The sequence below is a fragment of the Phyllopteryx taeniolatus genome, chromosome 3 (assembly GCF_024500385.1).
Source record: "Phyllopteryx taeniolatus isolate TA_2022b chromosome 3, UOR_Ptae_1.2, whole genome shotgun sequence".
Classification (NCBI taxonomy): Eukaryota; Metazoa; Chordata; class Actinopteri; order Syngnathiformes; family Syngnathidae; genus Phyllopteryx; species Phyllopteryx taeniolatus.
In genome coordinates, this window is record NC_084504.1 from 3,044,569 (window position 1) to 3,066,632 (window position 22,064).

At 41.2% G+C, this 22,064-nt stretch overlaps 1 protein-coding gene across 1 annotated transcript; it reads left to right on the plus strand.

The window, feature by feature from the left end:
• The first annotated feature begins 703 nt into the window (after positions 1–703).
• Positions 704–21,304, plus strand: rnf10 (ring finger protein 10). Its single transcript, XM_061766477.1, has 17 exons — positions 704–1,261; positions 1,820–2,004; positions 2,102–2,307; positions 2,393–2,483; positions 2,582–2,766; positions 2,909–3,045; positions 5,215–5,369; positions 5,755–5,883; positions 6,328–6,562; positions 6,754–6,887; positions 11,590–11,707; positions 13,104–13,205; positions 13,288–13,425; positions 19,089–19,168; positions 19,747–19,801; positions 20,223–20,384; positions 20,473–21,304. The coding sequence occupies exons 1-17, from the start codon at positions 1,105–1,107 to the stop codon at positions 20,544–20,546; spliced, it is 2,343 nt and encodes a 780-aa protein (XP_061622461.1). The 5' UTR covers positions 704–1,104; the 3' UTR covers positions 20,547–21,304.
• Positions 21,305–22,064: the final 760 nt, after the last annotated feature.

The following is a 22,064-nucleotide window of genomic DNA, read 5'->3' on the forward strand; positions in this document are numbered from 1 at the left end:
TTTACTCTTTAAGAATCCTGTTTTAAACATTTTGGTACATGTTTAACTTTGAGGTGCAATATATTTCAATTGAATGACGTTTTCAGTACAGTTGCAGTTTTAATGTTCAAGGCTGTCACTAACGTTAGTTGTTTACAATATTAAATATACTTTTTAAAACCTGGGATGATGGTGGTTTTTGTAGGGATGAATATTTTTTTTAGGCGCTGTTTGGTGTGAAAACTTTGAGAACCACTGTTCTAATTCATTCCGAAGGTGTTTGATGAGTCTGAATTAAGGCTTTAACTAGTTTGATGAGTTATAGTGTTTAGAGTAGCCTACTACTGGTGTAAAGAGTTGGTTGTGATGTTCGAAATAATATTGTCTTTTAACGTTGTCAGGAACCTGTCTTCCACGTAGTAAAACTAAAATACGAATTGCACAAATTGTAAAGCAATTTCAACGTCTTAATTATTATCGATCATATTACGTTTTCGGTTTTCAACTTTGAACTTCGCGCGAGCGTTAAATCGGCACTCCACCGTTTAAAATTCCTGATTTGTTAAATCACTACAATTAAAGACTATGACCTTTATTTTTTCAATCAAATTACGAAGAAAGAAAAGCACATTCGTGATGCCTTGTTGCGTAGTTCCGAGTCGAGGTAGTTCCAGCAAGTAGAACTCCATTTCCCAAGATGCACTAAATACATTTGATGCAGCCAGCGACGAGAAACATCCGGGTCTCTCAGGAAGATTCTGCGGCGACCCGTCGCCGTTCGTGGGAGCGCATTTAATTGTATTTTTTTGGGGAAAAAAATATTCATTGATACAGTGACATTGTTAGCGCATTTATACCTCGGCTCGGCTAACTGTTGGTCTGATCGAGTGGAGCTTCATTTTGGGGGTCTTGGCCCCGTGTGGCGAGTTTTGTCCTCTCTCCTCAAAGCCTTCCTAACTTGAGACGCCGAAATCGTGTCTCTTGTTTTTTTTTTCCCCTCTGGATTATTTTGTTGTGAAGATGTCGCCGTGATGGGTTGTCCGCGTTTGAGCGATATGAATCAGGGCCTTCGCCGCCTGACCCGCACTCACTGCAGCCCACTTTATCCCTTTGTTTTTTCGTTTGATGCTCGAGACCTCCGCGGCTCTCGGCTCGAAGCTCGGCCTCGTTCACAGCGCGGAGACAAACATGGAGAAGAACCCGAACAGCAGCAGCAATACCAAGGCTCCACCTCGTTCCAACTCCTCTGGGCCAACCCCAGGGGAATCTAAACCCAAAGCAGGTAAAAAAAACAAACGACATTTAATCTAGCAAGTGTCAATCGAGTTTGGAAGCACGACTGGCTATTAAGGCCTAGTCGTAGCGCTTAGCTCTATCTAACATGGCTGACATCGCTGTCAAAACATTTGAGCCACTCTACAAAGTTACAGCGGTATACTGCGTTGCAGTATCACGGGTCTCACGTCAGATTATTTATACTTTCTCATGCCATTTAGTAGTCACGTATTTTATGACTAGAAAGTCAGTTTGAAGCACTGAGTTGCGTTCTGGAGACGGAACAGTCCGTCTCAAATTTTGTTTAGATATCCACCTTTGCTGTTGGAAGTGCACAAATAATGTAAAATTCACCAACAAATGTTAGTCTTAAGAGTACTGTAATTTGCCCCATGATGTGGACAAATATAAGTCAAACTATAAACTGGATAATACATTTACATAAACTTTGATACTTTGAATTGATTCTACAACTAGTGCTGCAGTGAAAGGAGGACACCTACATGGATAATTATGTATTCTTGCAACTCATAAATTTTTGAAAATGTTATTTTATGTTTTTCAGAAGGTAAGAATAATGGCGGCGGTAAGCGCTATAGCCGCAAGCGGGAGCCCTCCTTTCCCAAAGCAGAAAACCTTTCTGGCCCGCGCCGCACCAATCCACAGAAAAACAAGAATTTTGACAAGAGACCCCCCCAGAGAGGTGGAGGACGGCAATATGGGGTTGCAGGTGGAGGACGACGCGAGGACGTTAGTATTTCATTCCCACATTTCTGTCGTTATAACCTTGCGCATGTACTATGTCAGCACGTTTCACCACTTTTTCCATTCAACTTTGCCTTTTCAGGTAGCAGAGACGCGCCGGGCAGAGTTTAGCCCGGCTCAGTTTGCTGGACCGAAAAAAATAAGCCTGAACCACCTGTTGAACTTCACCTTTGAACCTCGTGGAGGTAATGGTGCTGTCGGAGATGGAAGCTACTCATGTTGGGGACGCCGAAATAAATGGGGTCATAAGCACAAGCCCTTTAACAAGGAGCTTTTCCTGCAGGCCAAGTAAGCAAATAAAAAAGTAACATGAATGAGGAGGCAAGATCCATATGTTCTCAATCAAGTTTGACGATTAATGTGTGTATTTTAGTTGCCAGTTTGTGGTGACTGATGACCAGGACTACGAGGCTCACTTCACTGATCCAGATACTCTGGTCAACTGGGACTGTGTGCAGCAAGTGGTTAGTGCTTTACAATCTAGTGTATTTTTTATATTTTCTTTGCCAAAGCCTTTAACATTTAAGGAAAATCCCCCCTCCCTTTTTTTTTTCCCATCCAGCGAATCTACAGTCATGAGGTGCCGTCTTGCCCCATCTGCCTCTACCCACCTGTGGCAGCTCGCATTACGCGCTGTGGACACATCTTCTGCTGGCCTTGCATACTGCACTACCTGTCTTTAAGTGACAAGACTTGGTCGAAATGCCCCATATGCTATGAGGCTGTTCACACAGTGGACTTGAAGAGGTAATCGAAAAATAATTATCTACAGTTTAAATATTACTTGTCAGCTAACTGAGAGGCTATACAAAATTAGGCCAGAAATTGTCACTGGTTATAAGTAGTATATATTTATGGTTGTAAAATAAACGTATGATTCTTGTTGCAGTGTGGTTGCTATGGAGACCAGGCAGTATGTGGTTGGTGACGTAATAACCATGCGCCTCATGCGGAGGGAAAAGGGGGCTGTGGTGGCCATGCCCAGCTCTCAGTGGGTGAAAGTGGAGGAGCCCGTACGATTTGGAGGTGAATAATCACAGACAATAGTTTTGACTGACTATTTTGAACATGTAAGAAAGTAACACAAAGACAACCAAGCAAGATTTGAACAAAAAGTAAAAATAAAGTTAAATCATACATATTTGAAAAGGAGTAGGAAGAAGTAAAACTCTATCTCTACTTCCTTACAATCCCATAGAACAGCTATACCTGTAGTACTATAATAATATATACAATAATAAGTCATAAATATTCATATATACACACCCTTATTCCTATAAAAAGAGACGACAAACAAAAGGAACTTGGCCTGTCACGACAATTTTTTTTAGAACAATATAATTTCCCAGAAACTATCACCATGAATGATATTGTTGATAGGGTTGGGAATCTCTGGCACGAGACCAATTCGATACATATTGAGATCCACTGGTTACGATTCCATTCAAAAACAATATCCTTAAGGGCGGAATGATACAATAGGTGTAATTTAAGTATGGGAGTGATACGATTGTTCAATATGATTCGATTTGGTGAAGAAACAATGCAATAGTTAACATTTGTTGATGTTAATCATAAATAAAGTTGACTTAGACAAATATTGATGTTTTGCAAGGGCAAAAAAAAAAATTTCTTCTTCTCAATCATAAAAGACGCTCGACTCGCGGGTGTTGAATTCCTGCAAGATGGACGAAATGGAAAATTCATATCAGTACTGGCAGCAGATGTTTGTAATGTGAACTATCCATCCATCCATCCATTTTCTGAGCCGCTTCTCCTCACTAGGGTCGCGGACGTGCTGGAGCCTATCCCAACTGTCATCGGGCAGGAGGCGGGGTACACCCTGAACTGGTTGCCAGCCAATCGCAGGGCACATACAAACAAACAACCTTTCGCACTCACAGTCACACCTACGGGCAATTGAGAGTCTCCAATTTATGCATGTTTTTGGGATGTGGGAGGAAACCGGAGTGCCCGGAGAAAACCCACGCAGGCACGGGGAGAACATGCAAACTCCACACAGTCGGGGCTGGGGATTGAACCCGGGTCCTCAGAACTGTGAGTCTGACGCTCTTAAGTAATGTGAACTAGTGGGACTAAATTATGTTTTTATGGAACAAGGATTGAAGGAGCGTGTTTGCTCGCTAAAGGTAGCTAACGCGAGTTGCAAACGAGTTACCTTCGTCTTTGCCTTTGTCTTCGTCGGAGAAAGCTCGGGATGACGCTTGGCTAGCTAACCAAAAGGGAGTTCACTATCTGACGATTCCGGATCCCACTTATTCAAATCCTGGTCGACAGACGATCAGCCTGCAAGCGGCCGAGAGCATCTCGCCATATGTATGGGCCGGCATTTTGCGTGATCGCCTTGTTCCAGCGTCATCCTTTATTTCCCGCATGATCGAAGGCTTCATTCCTGTCAGTCGGTATCTTTCTTTACTTAGCGCAATAAATTTCTAGTACTGGAAGTTTAAAAAAATTTATTAAAAAAAATTCCTTTTTGTTTTTAAGATTTTTTTTATTTTATTTTGTCTTCTCTTTTCCGCCATTATGTTTGTCTCTTCTCATTGTCTGTTACACCCCCCTGGCCCACCCCCTCCTTCTTCTTCCTGTTCTTCAATCTGAGGAAGGGACGTTCACCTCAAGGTATTGTTGTCCTCTACAGGGTGCCAATCGTCATTGCAGTTACCCAGAGGCTTGCCGATCACACATAAACTGCACAAGACCCTCCCCCACCCATCGCCATTAAAAAAAACGCCATTGACATCTTTAGACTGCATTGGCAGGGAATAGATGGATTCATAATGACATCTTTGGACGGTATTGGCAGGGAATCAGTTAATGAGGAAAAAATGAACTTAAATGATTTTAGCAAATGGCTGCAATATAACAGTGTGAAATATTTAAGGGGGTCTGAATACTTTCCGTACCCACTTTGTTTTTAACAATATGTTAACTTAAGTATACATTTATCTACTGTCCCACATTATGATAATAATAATGAATACGTATTGCCTTCCTCTATCTTTACGCTATTGTGTGCTGTGGTCCATTATGTGCTTCCTGTTTAGTTTATTCACAAAATCACTCAAGTTAAGACAAATACAGGAGACGTCGGCTCACGTTTGCGACTGTGGGGTAGAAAGCCAAATTGAGAAACAAGATGCCATTCCACAAATGACTACTTTGTTTTTTTAGATGCTTCGCTGAGCCCGTATTCCAAGCTGCTGCTAACCTCCTCCACCCAAGTCCTCAGCCTGGTGGCAGAGGAGAAGGCAGTCCTGCAGGCTCAGCTATGCCAGCAAGAGGATGCTCAAGGGTGCTTCATTCAGAGTGCACTTTGCCATTTGCAGGTAAAAGTCTTCTTGCTTCCCCAGCGTTTTTGTAAAGCCTATGTAATACTATTTTTGCAAGAAATAGTTAAGCCTGAAGTTATGTAGTCCACATCAGGGATGGACATTTGATTACATTTCTTTGATTGACGATGGGAAAAACTGATAATCAATTAATGAGATAAAGACTGTTGGTCTACCGACTGAGCTAACTGGGCTTATTTAAAAAAAAAAAAAAGTTGCCAAGTTGTGAGACATTTCATCCATAACACTGTCTGTACCCGCTCCACTCCATGCTAATGAAGCGGCTAATGTCGAGATTAATCATAACTTATTATGACCATCCCAAGTTATTTCTGGGTGTATAGTAATAAAAAAATGGCTACTTTGTTTCTTTGTGGTTTAGGAGCGAGAGGAAATTTTGATGAAGCAGCAGCATCCCAATGCAGACAACAGCTTTGAGTTGTCTTCTCTCGCTCTTGAGGAACCTGCTTCTCCTGTAGATGGAGTGATGGGCATTAACAGCTTTTCCAAGGTATACTTCAAGGAGAATCAAGTTTCTTTTCCCAATTTAACCTTCATGGTTTTAGCCACTGCCACAGTCTCCATTAATACATGTGCATCTCAATAATGAAAACACTGTAGGAGAGTTCATTGTTTTTCAGCATTGCAATTCCAAAAGTGAAACTTGTATATTATACAGCTCCATTCAAGACAAGAAAATACTTTTCAGAAGACTAATTCCAACCTTATTTCCATGTTAAAATCTTTTACTTTTTTATTATGTAACATTCACATTTCTTGGAGATGGTAAAATGTGTTTGTTTGTTTTTTTGTTAGCTGTCAGCTAAAATAATCAAAATAATAAGAAAATCATAAAATAGTTTGTTGTGAATCTGAGTTTTTGAAATGAACAACAGGAAATGCATGTTTTCTAATTTAAATTTATTGAGATGCACCTCTACTTGCTCTCTTTTAGCCTGTGCTGCAGTACGCTTCTGCTTTTGATGATGAGGTGGCAGAAGTCCTACCAGCTGAAGAGTTCCCGGAGTGTCCTGAAGATACTTTGGAAAGTGTGCTTGAAGAGCCTCCTGATGCTGTGTTAGATTCAGCCCCATACCACCTTTCTGATGAAGAAAACTCTACCAAAGAGGCAGAACCAGGTCACACTCAAACCAGCAAGGTGCACGGACCCTTCTATTATTTCTACCAAGGTCAGTATTTTCCAGTGCTTCTGTCAAAGCCATAATAGTGATGTTCTATTTATCAATTGTTACAGGTTGTGCTTGTTTGTTAGTAGGGAGCAAACTGCTTTTCACAAGCACAAAGAAAAAGATTGCCTGGCACTGAACTCAAACTACTAATCACCAACTTTCCTTTTGCGTCTTGTTTTTTCCTCCTCCAGCTGAGGACTGCCAGCAGATGTTCTTGCATCCTGTGAATGTACGTTGTCTGTTGAGGGAATATGGCAGCTTGGAGGCCAGCCCAGACTCCATCACTGCCACAGTGGTGGAGATTGAGGGACACACGGTCACTGAGGTCAGCGAAAACTAAACCAGATATAGTACACTGCCTTTAAAAAAGTTTTTATGATTTTTATAAAACAGCGTATTAAATTACAGTAATATAAAGTAAAAATAAATGGGAAAAACTCACCTCATCCTTACGTCAGCTGGCACAAGGACACACTAGGCAGCAGTTCTATGATCGTAGGGTTGTGTCATTGGACTTGGACACTCGGGTGAAGACGGGGGCGGCGCTGTCAACTGATCACCACCTGGTGGTGAGTTGGCTCCGATGGTGGGGGAACTCAACTTTGATGGTCACTGAGGCAAAAACCCAGGCGTGAGAGGAGTTCAGTGAGGCCATTGAAAACAGCCTTCGGTAGTGCACCATCACCACTCTGTATGGTGGGGATACGGCCCTGCTGACCTCAACTCGGGACGTTGTGAGTCAGTGGGCCGAATACGTCAAAGACCTACTCAATTCTACCGACATGCCTTCCCAGGAGAAAGCAGGCGGGTTCTCCTATCTCTAGGGTTGAAGTTCTTCTCAGTGGAAGGGCCCCGGGGGTGGATGAGATCCGCCTGGAGTTCTTAAAGGCTCTGGATGTTGCAGGGCTGTCCTGGTTTACACGCCTCTGCAACATCGGATGGACATGGGGGACAGTTCCTCTGGATTAGCAGGCCGGGGTGATGTTCCCACTCTTTAAGAAGGGGTACTGGAGGGTGTGTTCCAACTATAGGGGGATCACACTCCTCAGCTTCCCTGGTCAGATCTATTCAGGCATATCCGGAGAGGAGGGTCCGTCAGGAAGTCAAATCTCAGATTCAGGAGGAGCAGTGGTGGTTTTCGTCCTGGCCGTGGAACAGTGGACCAGCTCTACTCCATCAGCAGGGTCTTTGAAGTCCAACCAGTCTACATGCGTTCTGTGGACTTTTCCCGTGTCCACTGGGGATTCCCGTGGAGGATACTCTGGGAGTGTGGGGCACACAAACCACTGATACAGGCTGTTCGGTTCCTGTAAGACCGGTGTAAGAGTTTGGTCCATATTGCCGGCAGTAAGTCAAATACCTTTCCAGTGGGTGTTGGACTCCGCCGAGGCTACCTTTTGCCACCAATTCTGTTCATTACCTTCATGTACAGAATTTCTAGACAGAGCCAAGGTGCTGAGTGGGTCCGGTTTGGCGATGTCTGTATTACGTCTGTTTTTTGCAGATGATTTGTTTCTTATAGCTGCATCAAGCTGCAAACTTAAGCTCTCGTTGGAGCTGTTCGCATCAGTGTGTGAACCGGCTAGAATAAAAATCAGCACCTCCAACTCAGAAACCATGGTCCTCAGTTGGAAAAGGGTGGACCTCTCCAGGTTAGTGAAGAGATCCTGCCCCAAGTGGAGGAGTTCAAGTATCTCAAGGTCTTGTTCACGAGTGAGGAAAGAATGGAGCGGGAGTTCGACAGGCAGAACGGTGCAGCGTCTGCAGTGATGCAGACTCTGTATCGGTCGGTCGTGGTGAAGAAGGAGCTGAGCCAAAAGGCAAAGCTCTCAATTTACCGGTCAATCTACAGTGCCGTGAAAAAGTATTGGCCTCCTCCTCAAATTCTTATATTTTTGCATAGTTTCCCCACTTTAAGACCATTAAACAGATGTATATGTCAGACAAATATAACCCAAGTGAACTTAAAATGCAGTTTTTGAATTATTAAATTTATTAAGGAAAAAAACTTACCTGGCCCTGTGTGGAAAAAGTAATGGCCCCCTAAACCTAATAGCTGGTTGTTTGGCCATCCTCAGCAGCAACAACTGAAATAAAGTGTTTTCTATAACTGCCAATGAGTCTTTCACATCTGTGTGGAGATGTTTTGGGCCATCAAACAGAGAAGATTCAAGAACCTAGCAGGGATCCAGAAAGAGTGGAATGAGGCGGTAGTCACAGCTTCAAAAACCACCACATTCAGACGCATCCGGGAGATGGGGTTCAACTGTCTGGTTCCTCGGGTCAAGCCACTTCTGAGCCTAAGCCAACGTAGGAAATGTCTCAATTGAGCAAAGGAGAAGGACTGTACTGTTGGCCAGTGGGCCAAGGTCCTCTTTTCCGTTGAAAGTAAAGTGTGCCTTTTATTCGGGGATCAAGGTCCAAGGGTTTGGCAGAAGACTGGTGAAGAACAGAATGGAAGCTGCTTGTGGTCCAGTGTGAAATACAGTGGGTACGGAAAGTATTCAGACCCCTTAAATGAATGTTGGTGGACAGCCATTTTCAGGTCTCCAGAGATGCTCAATTGGGTTTAAGTCATGGCTCTGTCTGGGCCATTCAAAAACAGTGATGGAGTTGTTCTGAAGCCACTCTGTTATTTTAGCTGTGTGCTTAGGGTCATTGTCTTGTTGGAAGGTGACCCTTCGGCCCAGTCTCAGGTGCTGAGCACTCTGAAGAAGGGTTTCATCCAGGATATCCCTGTACTTGGCCACATTCATCTTTCCTTCGATAGCAACCACTCGTCCGGTCCCTGCAGCTGAAAAACACCCCCATAGCATGATCCTGCCACCACCATGCTTCACTGTTGGGACTTTATTTGACAGGTGATGAGCAGTGCCTGGTTTTCGCCACACATACCGCTTAGAATTAAGTCCAAAATGTTCTGTCTTGGTTTCATCAGACCAGAGAATCTTACATCTCACCATCTTGGAGTCCTAGCAACCATTTACTGCTCAGTGACTGTTTTTTTTTTTGTCAATGTCTTTATGTCTCAAAAGTGTTCTCTGTCAATTGACTTGTCGTACTGGAGCGGCTCCAACTACCGGAGACAAATTCGTTGTGTTTTTTGGACATACTTGGCAAACAAAGATGATTCTGATTCAGGTGTTCTTTTAGCAAGCTCCATCCAGGCTTTCATGTCTTGCACTGAGGAGAGGCTTCCGTCGAGCCACTTTGCCATAAAGCCCCGACTTTTTAATAAAGCTGCAAAAAGAAACTTTTTTTTTTTTTTTCTGTCAATATGGGGTGCTGTTTGTACATTAATGAGGGAAAAACTTTAATGATTTGAGCAAATGGCTGCAATATAACAAGTGAAAAATTTTAGGGGGTCTGAATACTTTCTGTATCCACTGTGTCTAGTCACTAATGATTTAGGGTGCGATGTCCGGTGTTGGTAAACTCTGCTCTCTTAAAGCCAAGGTCACTGCAACAGTCTACTATAATGTTTAAGAGGAGTTCATGATTCCTTCTGCTGAGGATGTGTATGGAGATGCAGATTTCATTTTCCAGCAGGACCTGGCCCCTGCCCATACCGCTAGAAGTACCAAAACCTGGTTTGATTCCCATGTCATCACAGTCCCTGACTGGCCAGCCAACTCGCATGATCTAAACCCCAATGAGAATCTATGAGGTATTGTCAAGAGGAAAATGAGGGGCACCATACCCAGAAACAAAGAAGAACTGACAGCAAGCATCAAGGAAATCTGGGCTTCCATAACTCCCAGGCAATGACACAGGCTGATTGCCTCAATGCCACGGCGCATCGAGGCAGTGATTAAAACAAAAGGATTCCCAACCAAGTACTGAAGGTTAACATATTGTTTTGAAAGTACCATATTTTTATTGATTTAATGTGACCCTAATTTCTCTATTTTTAAAAAAAAATTATTATTATTATTTTTTTATTTTTACAAAAACTGAGACGTAAATGCTGATTTCTTCACAATATTCAAATTATTTGAATTTCTGATTTCATGGGTTTTATCAGCTGGAAGCCCAAATTATGTAAAAATAAACAAATAATACTTGAAATTGTTTAAATTGTGGTCCCTGAATCTATTATCTATGAAAGTTTAACTTTTTGAATGGAATTTTGGAAATAAACTTTTCCAAGATATTCCAGTTTTTTGGAAAGGGTATGTATTTGTCTGATAGATGCATTTGTTTAATGAGCTTAAGCATTAAAGTTGGGAAACTATGCAAACATATTTTAAGCATTTGCGAAGGAGGCCAATTCTTTTTCACGGCACTGGACATTCCTACCCTCACCTATGGTCACAAGCTGTGGGTGGTGACCGAGAGAACAAGATCGCGGATACAAGCGGCTGAAGAATGAGTTTCCTCTACGGGGTGTCAGGGCTCTTTCTTACAAAGAGGGTAAGAAGCTCTGTCATCAGGGAGGGGCTCAGAGTCTAGCTGCTGCTCCTCTGCATTGAGAGGAGCCAGATGAGGTGGCTCGGGCATCTGGTTAGGATGTCGCCCGGACGGCTCCATGGTGAGGTGTTCTGGGCACATCCCACCGGGAGGAGGTCTCAGCGACGACCCAGGACACGCTGGAGAGACTATGTCTCTCGACTGGCCTGGGAACGCCTCGGGATCCCCCTGAAGAGGTGGACGAAGTAGGTAGGGAGATGGAACTCTGGGCTTCCCTGCTTAAGCTGCTGCCCTTGCGTTCCGACTTCTGATAAGAGGAAATCAATGGATGGATTGATTGCTGGATGGACCTCAGGTTTATATAGCTGTATCGTGCTGTATTCCCCACTCATTTATTCGTGGGGGAAAATTAAGGAATTTCATGTATCTATTTAAATGAACAGCCCAATACCAAGGTCAACTTAATGTTTGACCACTTTAAAAAATAGGAAAAAAAAAACAACTTGTGTTCCATCAATCTCGAAAATGCGAAATCAGTTTGGGAAAGGGAAACACTTAACATTACTGCCTTCATGATTTGTCAAGTTTTACATTTTTTATTTTTTATTTTTTTTTAGGAGATCCGCCGTCGCCATCGTTACCTGTCTCATCTGCCACTCACATGTGAGTTCAGCATCTGTGAGTTATCCTTGCAGCCACCAATCCTGTCCAAGGAAACCATGGACACATTTGAGGGTTTGTATTTGCATTTTAAACCTCACCATCCAAGTCATGCAATACAAATTTGTTGTTGTTGTTTTGTTTGCTTTTTGCTCCCAACTGGCACAAATGAGATTTGTCATAGCAGGCTGGAAAAATAATTGGGTGTTAGATCAGAAACAGCCCTTTTCTATTTCTTAAATAAATCTATCATGTACTATCCAATGCGACTCCAGCGTCATTAGACAGACGAATGTACAGTGGAAATAAGTCTACACACCCCTATTCAAATGGTAGGTTATAGTGATATATAGTGCCACAACAGTGACATTACCAAGAACTCAACGCCCCACCAAAATGGATGAAAATTGAGGAAAATAAATTGTCAGTAAATGAGGCTGTCATAAGGGCAACAACAAAATTAAAGGAGCTTCAGAAAGTTCTGGCAAGTACTGGCTGTTTATGTGACGTCAATCTCCTGCATTCATATGGCTGGACTATGGAGTGGCAAGACTTACAAGGAAAAGAAAAATATGTTCCAAAATGTGTTTTTGGCAGAAACAGTGCTGCTCCTCACCAACAACGCTATACGGTTAGTGAAGTATGGACCTGGAGCCTTCGTCAAGGTGGAGGGAATTATGAACCGTTCCTAATACTAGTCAGTGTTAGCACAAAACTTAGTCATTCTGTTAAAAAACCGAAGATGAACTTCATCTTTCAGCATGATTATAAGCAAAGCACCCATACAACAACAAGAATGGAATGGTCCAGATCTGAATCTGAGTGAACATTTGTGGGGTGATCTGAAGCATCGGAGATTCCCTCGCAATCTGACACATTTCGAGTGTTTTTGGAAAGAAGAGTGGCTAAATATTGCCACATCAAGATGTGCCACACCGGATAGACTCTTACCCAAAAAGACTTGAGCACAGTAAATAAAAGCCACAGGTGCTTCAACAAAGTATTAGTTCATATTTATGCAACCGGGTTATTGTTTTCATTTTTCCTCTTAAAATATTGCAGTTTGTTTTTCAGTGGAGTTGTAAAGGTGTAGGTCACAAAGGTAGGAAAAGTGTTGAAATCAGCTTTTTTTTTTTTTTTTTTTTTTTTTGCAACAACCTGGCATTTGATCAGGGGTGTGTAGACTTTGAAAAGTCGTTCCAGGCCCACTAAACGTTACATTTCATGTTTATTTCATTTGTTTATTTGTATTCATGTTTACTGCTGGTCAATGTTGCCATTTTGTTGTTCATGTGTGTTTTGGACTTCTACATATGGATTGTTTCATTAGTTCAGTGAATGTAAATAGTGATATCAGATATGGAACACTTAATGTTCATTTGTCACTTAATCAAAATTGAGCACTAAGTTGCACAGGAACTAAATTATGTATTTAACTTTTGACCGAATGAATTTTCAAACAAACTTGAAGATGAATTGGAGAAAAGAAAGCGCCTGAGACAGAAGAAAGCAAGAGACGAGAAGCGCAGAGAGAAGCGAATTGAAATTGAAGAGAACAAGAAGCAGGGTAAATGTAAGTATACCAGCTGCATTGAAAATCTTTTAACGCAGACCCTGGTAGGTAAATTTATATATGCTCCTCTTTTTCCTCTTAGATCCTGAGGTGCATATTGGACTAGAGAACCTTCAACATTTCCCGGCTTTCGGGTCGCCGCCTCTCAACAGCAGTCCCCTGGTCCATCCTGATTTTACTTTAGTTCCTCTGTCTCCCCTTAGCAGCAGTCCTTCCTCTGGTAAGATCCATCATTTTATAGCATCTGCACTCAGCAGTTAATTGTTAGTATATGAACATTGTACCCTAACTTCTTTTTTCAAACTAGAGAAGAAACAGTATTGATATTTCATATCACGATTATAGTGACCAAAGTACTCGTTAAAAAAAAAAAAAATATATATATATATATATTGCAACAAGTTTTGTTTAATACAAAAAAAATATGAAAATGAGCAACCCTATGTACTTTTCGCACATTTGAAATTGTAAAACAACTTAAAAAAATGTTCATGCATGCAAGACCGCATGAAATGGAAATTACTACAAGGTTCAAATTAAGCGCTCTTGCATCACAGTTTGTGAGTTAAAATTTGCATTTTGCTTTTCAAAAAAAGACATTGATAAGCAAAACTGTGAATCACAGTTTTATCACAGTGTAGCGTATATTGGTTTTGGATAAAAGCTTAATTAGTTTTGGACAGAATACGCCGGAAGCTAACGCCTGCGTTACTTCCGGTTTAGTTCGATTTACTTGTAACGTTAGAATCAAACTCTTTGTCTCGTAAAGGAACGAACTTGTGATGTAGGTGTTACATGAGGATATGCAGGTCGCAATACGAGGCTGGGAGTCTCTTTGACTGTTATGATAATTATGCACCAATTTGTACCTACCAGCAGCACGCTGCACTTAGGTTACGTAGAACAGTATTTGGACAGGCTGGTCAGTCTTCCAGATGGCTGGACCGGGTCGCCGAACAGGTGTATTTCACGGAAAAGGAAGGAATAAAAAAACAGATAAAGCCAGGATAGGGTGGCCGAAGCGTCTAAGTGATGGTGGGCATCACGGGCTCAGAGAAGGCGGCGCCGCAGAGTGCTTCTGCCCTCTGAATTCGGAAGGAAGGATGCGTTTCGGTCAGAGGCGGGGCTCCCTGGCTGTGCCAGGGTCTGCGGCTGGTTGCACAATGAGAGGCTGGAAAAACGAGAAGCGAGCGAGCCTAGAAAAACGAGCCCTGAACAAAGGGGTTTCAGCCTTTTTTGCACAGGCGAGAGAGGGGCTGCCCCAGAGACCAAACGGAAGGCAGACCACGCCTCTTAGTATTAATTTTCATCCTAGAATTATTTATGGTTTTAAAGCAGTGGAAATAAAAGATTGGATCTTAAGATGAAGACGTCGTCTCCCAGTTTTGCATTGCACACACCCTGGTTAATCTATGCAATGAGTGTTTCAATTTTATGTGGTGGTTAATATTTGTGATGTGACATTTGTGTTTTGTGAGGTGAAACATCTCATCTGATTCAGTTGATTTGACATCAGACCTGTGGCAAACAATCACTAGTGACATAGGTGTCAGGATTTCTACTGGGAGCATTCATTCAAAGTTTATAAAATATCAAAGTCATTCTAATTTGGAGAAATCTGTGGCACAGCTCACGGCTGGCAGTAACTCTCCACCGCCAATCGGTGTCGCTTGTGTTCCATCAATTGTCCCAGAGGGCCTTGTCTGCATTTCAAAGGAGCAAATGGGTCTTTGTTCTTTGAACTTTATTTTGGCATGCTTTGAACAGCAAGTTTTTCCAAACTTTTGGTCGGTATCTTGGTTCTGCACACAAAGGGGGGTCTTTGATGACTGGAAGCCCAGATTTCTTGGGGAGCTGTTAATTAGTTTAGGGTCCGGGTGACATAAACCAGGCTTCTTGTGACCGTCTGGCTCAGCGGGGCAGAAGGCAAGACTGCAGTAACTATCAGAGGTTCGAGGTTGCTGGGGACACCTTGTTGATTGCGTGTCCGTTATCTGAGACGGATGCACGTAGGGGCGTATGTAACACAACGCCGTTACATCACCGCTGCGTGGGAAGTAAAATGCGAAAGAAGTTCATCGGTTGAAGGAGCGGGAACACAACGGGGATATGTGACGCAACGCCGAATTGAGAAGAAAAAAAAGACATAAAATGGTGAAAAAAGCGTGTGAAAGCATTTCATAGTGTAATGCAAGGCAAGCACTCATTTGTTGTAACGCGGATATTTCTCTCCGCCTCGTCATGGGACCCAAGAGAGGAAAGTGAAATTAAGAGCACAAATCAGCAAATTTTAACATGAGTCTACCTTACTGACATAACGTTAGTCCTGGGTAGAGTCTCTGAGTACCGTCGAATGTGTGGCTTTGTTTGTTACGAAGCTGACAAATACAGTATGCAGTCATTTAGCAAACATAAAGTTACTTACAGGTGCTTTTGCTCAGTGTAGTCACTGTGTGACATGGCACGTACAGTATACTACCATCTGATGATCTGAAGTCGGATGAAGGAAATACTTGTTTTCTCTCAAGGTTTCTTTTAGTTTGAACAAATTGAACAGTTCCAAAACTTGTAGTAGTCAGCTAGTCTAAACTCATAAATGCGCATCCATGAACCTAATGTATTAATGTCACAAAATGCTAAAATGATGGCTGCTTAAGTGAAGATGCACAGACTGTTACATGGTTTTAAAATTAATCCCTTTTTATGCACAATGTGAATTTAAGAAATACAAATAGTTGATATATACGCAAAAATCATTGGAGAATTTGTATTTAAAATCATGGTTGAAAAATAATGAATTGTTTACAAAATGCCAACCTGATCAACACTAGTTATACATGATGGAACTTGTCTGGAATGCTAATCAATAATCTCAGTTTAAAAAGAAAGGATGCAACTATTTCTACAGATATTTTTTTAAGTAGTTCAATTCAGCTAGTGTTGAGTACATGTCACAAGACCTATCTAGCTAAGTAGAGATAAAGTTAGATATCTGAGTACGGTGTGTAAAACACCATGTGGGTGACGTGTCCACCTTCACTGTGAGTCGGAATTTTTAAAGCTTGTGATACTTACGGCCAAAGTTGTGCTCCCAGTGCTTCTCAGCCTTACAAATGTACAACAAAACATGTAAGTAGTAGTGTTTTACGTGAGAAGCAGATAGCAGGAGTTCCATGTTGGGTTTGTGAGATTCATCTCAGGACAACTTAGGACAGAGCACCTTTTGCTTGAAACCACCCACTTTCCAAGTGAGCAAAAGTATTGGAACAGACATGGAATTAACTTAAAGTGAATAAAATTTAATATTTGGTGGCATAACCCTTACTTGCAGTAACTGCATCAAGACTGCGACCCATTGACTTTACCAGACTGTCGCATTCTTCATTAGAAATGCTTTTCCAGGCCTTTAATGCAGCCTGTTTCAGTTCTTGTTTGTTTCTGGGGGTTTCTCCTTTTAGTCTCCCCTCCAGGTGGTAAAATGCATGCTATATTGGTTTAAGGTCCGGTGATTGACTTGGCCAGTCGTAAGACCTTCCACTTTTTGCCCCTGGTGAAGTCCTTTGTTGTGTTGGCAGTGTGTTTTGGGTCATTGTCTTGTTCCATGATGAAGCTTCTCCCGATTTAGTTTGGATGCATTTTTCTGTAAAGTGCAAGACAAAATGGTTTTGAAGACTTTAGAATTGAATCTGCTGCTACTATCATGAGTTAGTTACATCATCAATAAAGACTAGTGAGCCCGTTCTCTAAGCAGCCTTGCAAGCCCAAACCATGGCATTACCTCCACCATGCTTCACAGATGAGCTTGTGTCTTTTGGATCATCAGCAGATCCTTTCTTTCTTCATACTTTTGCCTTTCCATCACTTTGGTAGAGGTTAATCTTGGTCTTATCAGTCTTCAAAACTTTGTTCCCAAACGTTTGTGGCTCATCTCTGTACTACTTTGCAAAATCCAATCTGGCCCCCCGTTTCTTTTTGCTGATGAGTGGTGTGCATCTTGTGGTATGGCATGTATATTTCTTCTCGAAGTCTTTTTCGAACAGTGGATTGTGATACCTTCACCCCTGCCCTGTGGAGGTTGGACAGGCATTTTGTCTGGCAATTTACAGAAAAATGGATCCAAACTAATTGGGAGAAGCTTATCATGCAGCAAGACAATGACCCAAAACTAGGCTTTACACGATCAGGATTTTTGGGGCCGATCAGCGAGGTTAAAAAAAACAATAACCGATCACCAATCCGATCACAAGCTGGAGCAATGTCTATTTCAGTGACTTTTTCATTTACTGTATTGTGTACTGTATACTGAGTGTCTTCAAAAGTATTCTCTAGTCGGGTAATATATTCTAATCAGTCAGGTCAAATCAACATTACAACATGACTAATTATGGGTGCTAACTTACTGTAATTACATTATTGTAATTAAATTACTTCACACACACAGACTGAAACATTAGAGCATGATTTGACAGACTGCCGACATGTTTACATACAACCGTTAGTGCTAGCACTAGCTTGCTAGGCTACATAAAGTTTTGTTGGCTGCTTGCCAGCTGTATCGTATTAAAAGTATGTGAAGATACCTCAAGCAATCCTTTAATTAAAGTTCTCTCTCCCAAGCACCGGTGACCAACAGCACACGTTTTTCCCCATTTTGTTCTTATTATACACGCGGCGCGATCCATTGAAGTTGTCGTTGCCATGGTAACGAGTGTATCCGGTCACGTTTGAGTTGACAGGATAAAGCCCAGTGATTGTAAAAGACGGGATGCGGTGGTATTGTAATACAAGATTTTATTGCAGTAATCTGACATAATGCAATCGTGAATGACTAAATTTGTCTTGTAGTCTGATCCACGCATTACACCGCTGACATTTAATAAAAACTTGGCAGTCAGATATTTACAGTACTACGTAAAAAGACGCGCAACAAGGCAAAAAATAAACTAGCTTTTGGATTCAAAAATACTGTACACGATGCCCATGCGGAGTGAATCTTTTGCGACGCCAATCAATGACATTTATCGGATAGGCGAATTATGACATTAAAGCCGATCAGCATACAATGCTAATTATGGCCAATACTGATCAAGCTGATCAGATCGATATAAAGTCTACCCAAAACACACTGCCAACACAACAAAGGACTTCATCAGGGGGGAAAAGCGGAAGGTCTTAAACTGCCCTAGTCAATCACCGGACCTTAACCCAATAGAGCATGCATTTTACCTCCTGAAGAGGAGACTGAAGGGAGAAACCCCCAGAATCAAACAAGAACTGAAATAGGCTGCAGTAAAGGCCTGGAAAAGCTTTTCAGATGAAGAATGCAACAGTCTGGTGAAGTCAGTGGGTTGCAGGCTTGATGCAGTTATTTCTCGTAAGGGTAATGCCACCAAATATTAAATGTTATTCACTTTAAGTTCATTTACTCATGTCTGTTGCAATACTTTTGCTCACTTGAAAAGTAGGTGGATTCAAACAAAAGGTGATCTGTGCTGAGTTGTTTAACACACCTATATGTAAATACCATGAAATGAAAGCTGGTATTCTGAACTTTGGTCTTTTCTAAATAACAAAAATATGAATGCGGCCACGCTTCTGTCCTGGTCTTTATACTTTAAAGAATACGTTTTCGTCCACCGCATCATATGTTTTCTACTTGCTGTCTGAGTCGCATCTTCCGCTACAGTTCATTCTATTCTCTGTCTGCTGTTACTGCTCGCAGAGCTAGTATGGTAGAAACAATAATTCAAATGTGAAATGACCATTTAATCCCTATTTCAAAACTAAGTACATCTTATTATGGGAGCCTACCACTCCATCCCATTCACTCACTTCTGAGAATCAGGAATTCCTAGGTAACCAAACTTTTCTTCCGTATTTCAGTTGGAATGACGTTCCCAAGTCTGAATGGACAAAGCTCTCCTAGTGTGGAGGATGACTCTCACTGCATGTCTTTTGCACAGGTGTGTGAAAAACGCTTATTTGAATACTTACTGTTGTTGATCATATAGAGATAAAACGGTTTTAAAATTCTCTATCCTAAAGCATTGCAGTTTTTTTTTAAATATGAAAAATCTCAGCAACTTGATGCAGTTTTTGCACATCAGAAACTGAAAAGAGCAACAAACTAAGATTTCGTGCATTTAAAACACTATGAAATTTAAAGACGATAACTCATATTATTTGAAGTGTTTCTCACCTTTTCCCCTCCTGCATTCTCTGTATATGGTGGAGTTTTATAAAAATCCAAAATAGGCTTAGGCCTCTGCCTTTTTTTTTTTATTTTTTAAATTTTTTTATAAGGTTAAAAAAAAAAAAACACCCTGTCCCACTGTAATAGTGTTTAATGCTTTTGGCATGCTTCATAACCATCTTCTACGGTTTGCATCTTTCTTCTATGTTTTGCCACACCAAATAGGATAAGCCAAAAAGACAACCATGACTTCCAGAAACACAGTGCAGTGATAATTAAAATTGAAAATTTTCATCCCCACGCACGCATATAGATTTTACATTGTGACCCTTGCTGTATTCCATATAGATGCTGAGAGATGGGAAAGCCAGAGCAGATGGGCCCAGAATCACCACACAGAAAGGTACTCATTTTCAAACAATGTAAATTTAATGTGTAAAAGCAAAATGCAATGGTACATTCCTTGTTGTGAAGCCTGCTATTTAAATGAAGTGTTAATATCATGAAAGTAGTTTGACTTAAGTGTTAAGTACAGTCTTAATAGGTTGGTCTCAAAAATCAGCTTGTCAAATGATTATCATTTGCTGAGATGATACGATTGTAAGAAGTACAAATGAATGATTTCTGCAGTCACAGATTACGTTGTCAGTGCAAGTGTACTTGGTTAATGGGATACAATACCTACTGATGGGTGTGTTTGGGGAGGGGGGGGGGACATAAGAGTTAGTTGTATTGTATTTCACGTCCTGTAAAACCGGTTTTGTGACAATTGACGAGAGACTTCTAAGGGCTCCCTAGAGTCAATAGTGTGCATTGTCATGCAGGTACGCTGTTAGCGCTGCCAGCAGCAGACAGTGATGGAGAGAGTGACGGGTCAGACCGTGCTCCGGTGCCCAACTTTCAGAACTCTTTCAGCCAAGCATTTGAGAAGGCACTTCTGCAGCTGGACAGTCCGGAATGTTCTCCACAACCCGTGGTTGTCTCAGGTTGGCCATCTCTGAATTACATTTTTGAAAGAATCAAAAGCATATTTCAAGTAACTGAGCAACACAATCCGTTCCTTTTCTTTTACAGATGAGAAGGGAGGAAAGAAGAAAAAGAAAAAACAGAAACTTCTCTTCAGCACATCCATGGTTCACACAAAGTAGACAACACTGAAATAAATATAATGATTTGGTTTCTTGGATAACTGCTTTACTTTTGCAATCCTCTCTGGGAGTTCTAAATTTTGAAAAGGATTTAAAATTGTACCCAAATGTTAGACCGTGTTGGTTATTGTATTCACCAAGGCTGTGTTTTTCCAGTTCACTCTTACATTTTCATTTTGTGCGCATTCTATTGGGTGCTGCTTGGAAATGAGGATGTGTTACTAACATTGGATAAGATGAATTTTGGGTGCTTTATGATATGAATAGCAGTCAGCCAGCTGCAGGTACATTGCACCTTTGAAATCTTTCCAGGATTCTCAGTGCTCAGATGTACCAGATCTTGTACTCTCATCAAACAAATTAAGATTTTCCCTTGAAGTACATTTGGGTTTAGACTATTGGTCGAGTATTTTGTGACTATTTGAAAACGCAACCATTGTGTGGAGTGATAACAGTTTTGCAGTAACGAGATTAGATCTCAAGAGTGCAGCAAAGCTCGAACATATTCTCTGGGTAAACCATATTTAATGCACATAACTCTATTTCCTTCTTGTTTATTGACTTTTGGTCACGATATTAATTTAGTTTCAGTGTTGCAATTTTGTGAAGCTGGAGAATTTGTGCTATTTTGAAGAGTGTTTGTGACTCTTTAATAAGTGGATGGAGATTTTGTTTCAAGGTTCTTTAAATTCACTTTTATTTTGAACATTTGCATAGGCAGGTATAAAATGAATAAACAATTATGCACAATCAAACAAGTGACTGTTTTGTTCAGCATCAAGTTAATGCCAAAAACAATCAACATGCTCTAACAATGTCTAGTTCAACTGGTGTCAATTTCAAGTAAGCAATGCCAGCCATCATGTACAGTTGTATGACTCCACATGAGGGTAGTCCATAAACTGGTGAATTTATAATACATTTTATCGACTATAAAATTTGCTTCGTGCTTACATTCAACTTGTGTTAACTGTGGCTGGTGTTTTTGTTTTGTTTTGTTTTTGTCCAGATTGGCAGACGCTGGTGAATTGATAGATTTTCTCGTCTATAAAATCAGCTTGTTTACACACATGCCTTAAATTGAACTTGCATTAACTGATGCTGGTATTTTTCCAGTTTGACCGGTGTTTAAAGCTTAAAAAAATGGACAATCGATAGTGGCAAAATGATTCCGTAGCTTAAAGGGAAAAAACAGCAGCTTATATTGGTTAAATCAACACGGTTATAAACAAATGGGGCAAATCGTGATTAGGCAGAATAAAAGTAATTTTTAAATTTTTTTCTTCTAGGTGAATAAAGACAAATTGGGTTTCATCAGAAAGGGCACTTTTACTAGTCATCCAGGGTTAAAAGGCAAGTGCTTTGAGCATCACTAAGGTCTACCTGTGCATGTGCCTGAATACTGTTCTGTACGGTTTACTATCAGTACTGTAATGTTTTATACAGATTCAACTCGATTTTGAGCGGAAGTCTGTGCGATACACAGATTCAACTTGATATTAAGCAGAAGTCTGCGAT